Source organism: Bison bison, unplaced genomic scaffold (assembly GCF_000754665.1).
Source record: "Bison bison bison isolate TAMUID 2011002044 unplaced genomic scaffold, Bison_UMD1.0 scf7180017833704, whole genome shotgun sequence".
NCBI lineage: Eukaryota > Metazoa > Chordata > Mammalia > Artiodactyla > Bovidae > Bison > Bison bison.
The window spans coordinates 6,420-9,962 of NW_011472125.1; the positions used below are offsets into that span (position 1 = coordinate 6,420).

The 3,543-nt window shown below is 62.5% G+C and overlaps 1 protein-coding gene across 1 annotated transcript in view; it reads left to right on the top strand.

The window, feature by feature from the left end:
• Positions 1 to 728: 728 nt before the first annotated feature.
• LOC104983151 (inverted formin-2-like) overlaps positions 729 to 3,543 on the top strand; it is a 5,388-nt gene continuing 2,573 nt past the window's right edge. Inside the window, exon 1 of the mRNA XM_010832623.1 lies at positions 729 to 3,033. Coding sequence (XP_010830925.1) covers positions 2,475 to 3,033 — 559 coding nt within the window. The 5' untranslated portion in view covers positions 729 to 2,474. The remainder of the gene's footprint in view (positions 3,034 to 3,543) is intronic.

Genomic DNA, 3,543 nt, shown 5'->3' on the forward strand with positions numbered 1-3,543 from the left:
ACCCCCACCCCCCCAGCTGCTGCAGCAGCCTGACCTGAGGCTTGGCCAGGGTCTGCTGAGAGGGCTGGAGCTGGGAGCACAGTGGTCAATGTCCCCCGCACCCCCGCCGCCCCAGCCAGTCTGCCTCCTGGGAGGACCCAGGGGTCCTGCAGGGCAGGGGGAAGGATAAGGGATGGGGGTCCCCCTGCAGACAGAGGAGGGGCTGCTCAACTGCCAGGAGGCCCCCAGGGGTAGGGGGAGGCTCTGGAAACGCAGGTGTTGCCAAAATCTTGACTCCCTGTCCACCAATGCCAAACAGAAGAAATGCAGAAACAGAGTTTGGTGGAGAGAAAGGGGCAGGCTCACTATTTGCCAGGCAAGAGGGAAACACTAGGCCAGTGCTTCAGAAGCGCTGCCCCCTCTCTCGCCCCCTCTCTCGGGACAGGGAGAGGCTTCATGACCTCGTAAAGGGCTTGCCTTTTTTTTTTTTTTCTTTTCCTTTTCTTTTGCAAAGTTTCAAAATGGTCACAGCTGACTTCAGGCAACTCAGCTGACATCACCAAGTCTGGTGTCCCTGAAGTTATCAACTCCTGATCGTCTTTTTGAAATGTAGAATGCTACACGTGTGGGGCTTCCCTGGTGGCTCAGTGATAAAGAATCCACCTGCCAAGGCAGGAGACCAGGGTTCAGTCCCTGGGTTGGGAAGATCCCTTGGAGAAAGAAATGGCAACCCACTCTAGTATTCTTGCCTGGAGAATTCCATGGACAGAGGAGCATGGCGGGCTACAGTCCATGGGATCGCAAAGAGTCAGACACGCCGGAGCGACTAAAGCAACAACAGCAAGAGAGGGTGGGGGAGGATAAGGCCCGATACAGAGTACAGTTCGCCTGAAGTCAGAGAGTAATTAGCTCTGCTGAGGACAGGTCTACCTACGGGTGTTTGTTAGTGGCAACAGTTAAAGAATAACTAAGATTTTTAAACTCTTTTCGGCCTGTTTACGCTTTTTCCCCAGCCTGTTCACTGATTTCTTATTCTCCTTGTCTATCAGGAAAGTCTTATTTCTATCTAAGAAAAGCCTCACGTCTATTTTGCTGCTGCAGATTCCCCACTGCTAGCTCATCCCTCCGTATCAATGGAGGAAGGGAAACAGGCATCGTTCCCGTCGAACTGAGGGCAAAGCTTCAGTTCTGCTCCCGTTTGACAAACATCAGCTGCCTGGCCCAGCGGCCGGGCCGTCTCCTAATTCACAGGGGAGGACACCCAAGACCCTCACCCAGGGTGGGAGGGGCCTCCAGGAGTGACCAGCAAGTGCTGGGGATCCCGGGCCCTGCCGGGCAGCCGCACCTGGGCCCTTAGCCCCTTCAGCCTGTCTCCCGCATGACCCCAGCTGGCCTCCGGGGTCTCCCCCGTAACTGGCCAGAGCCAGCAGCCTTTAGGGTGATGCCACAGTGGGTGCCAGCCTCTCAAGGGCCCCAGGCCACCTTCTGGGGGCCAGCCTTGCTCTACCATTTCCATCTCTGGGACTCTGGGCACGTGCGTGACCCTACTTCCCTGGATGCCGCTTCCAGTTTCCTCCTGCGAAGTGGGGGGTGTACCGTGCCCCCCTCCGGGTGGTGGGAGGTCAGAAGTCACAGTGGGCAGTGCCAGCCTGAGGCCCCCGGGTGAGGTGCGGTGGTGTCGCCGTGCCCTGCCCCTCGGGCCTCCAGCCCAGGAGCTCCACGCTGCCCCGCTCACACGCTAAATACAAGACCATACATGGTCACAGAAGAGCCTGGGCTACCTCTGACCCTCTGGGCCAGTCCCAGGGCTCGGGTGGGGGCCCACATCACAGCCCTGGGCCCCAGGAGAGGGGCTCAACCAGTCACAGTGATGACACAGAGAGACTCCCTGCCTGTCCCACTCTTCTGTTCTGAGAAGGGAATGTTTGGGAATGTCCTGACCTGGGCCACCCCCCACCCTCTGGGGGATGTTCTCTGGGCCGCGATCAGACTTCCTGTAGCTGAATCCAGGTCAGTGTCCGAGAGCCCCGGGCCTGGGGGACGCTGGTCCCTGCCCCCCGCACGCTGACTGACAAAGTGAGGCCCGCAGAAGCTGGGGCCTGGCAAGGCTGCTCCCCAAAGGTCCCTGGTTGCGCCTGGAATCGAGTGGGCCTTGCACGTGACCCTGGAGCCAGCCACATTCCTAGTGCCGTGGGCAGTCTGGAAATGCCCCGGGTGTGGAATTGTCCCCGCCCACCCTATTATCCCCATCTGAGCCTGTCCACTGGGCAGGGGAGCACCCTGGGGCCCAGGTGAAGGAGCCCCAGAGACACCATTTCTGCTGCCTGAGCACCACGAGGTCAGTGGCCTTCCTGCCAGTGAGGCCTCCTGGGGTCTTGGTGCCTACCGTGAGGGCAGGGGTGTGGCCTCCTTGGTTGCTATGACGACCGAGACGGGATGGGTGTAAGAGGTGCTTGGCACAGGGGACGCCCGTGGGGAGCAGGAGACCTGGCGGGATGAGGGATCGCCAGCACGGCGGGTCCCCCGGGCGTCAGCAGGCGAGTCCTCGGTCGGCAGGTGGAGACACCGGGCAGGGGACACTGCCTGCCCCCGCCTCGCGGGGCCGCGGATGCCCTGTAGGCCCCGGGCTCACAGCCGTCTCCTCCCGCCCGCAGTTGAGCAAGATGTCGGTGAAGGAGGGCGCGCAGCGCAAGTGGGCGGCGCTGAAGGAGAAGCTGGGGCCGCAGGACTCGGACCCCACGGAGGCCAACCTGGAGAGCGCCGAGCCCGAGCTCTGCATCCGGCTGCTGCAGGTGCCCTCCGTGGTCAACTACTCGGGGCTGCGCAAGCGGCTGGAGGGCAGCGACGGTGGCTGGATGGTGCAGTTCCTGGAGCAGAGTGGCCTGGATCTGCTGCTGGAGGCCCTGGCGCGCCTGTCGGGCCGCGGCGTCGCTCGTATCGCCGACGCCCTGCTGCAGCTCACGTGCGTCAGCTGCGTGCGCGCCGTCATGAACTCCCAGGAGGGCATCCAGTACATTCTCAGCAACCAGGCCTACGTGCGCCAGCTCTCCCTGGGTGAGGCCCGCGCGCGCGTACGCGTGCAGGGTGGGCCTGGCCAGGGGCAGGGGGTAGGGCTTCCTGGAGGAGGGGCCAGTTTCCCCGCCCGCCCACTCTGAAGCCGGGACACTGCAGCGTCATCCTTTGCCCGCTCCGCTCTGTGACTTCCCCTGCGTTTCCGCCCGGTGCTAGTCCAGGCTTTGCCGCAGCCTGAGGTTTCTCTGGCCTTGAGGGCCCCGTCCACACCGTGGCAATCGGAGTCACCTGGATCAGAAACACATGACCATCTGAGGGGGCCCCCCTCCACTCTGCCTGGTTCCAAGCTCCTCGGCCTCAGCCGGGGCTCAGCTCCTCAGGTCTGGTCCCCCGCTGGCATCATTCTCCACCCCCACCCCCCACCTCTGCACTGGCCTCCTGGGGGCGCCTCCTCCCCCACTCAGGCTGCGGTGCCCACGTCAGTCCTGCTCACTCTCTGAGCTCAGGCTCACTGTCAACCTCTTTTAGGGAGTCTCCCCAGGTTGTGGCCAG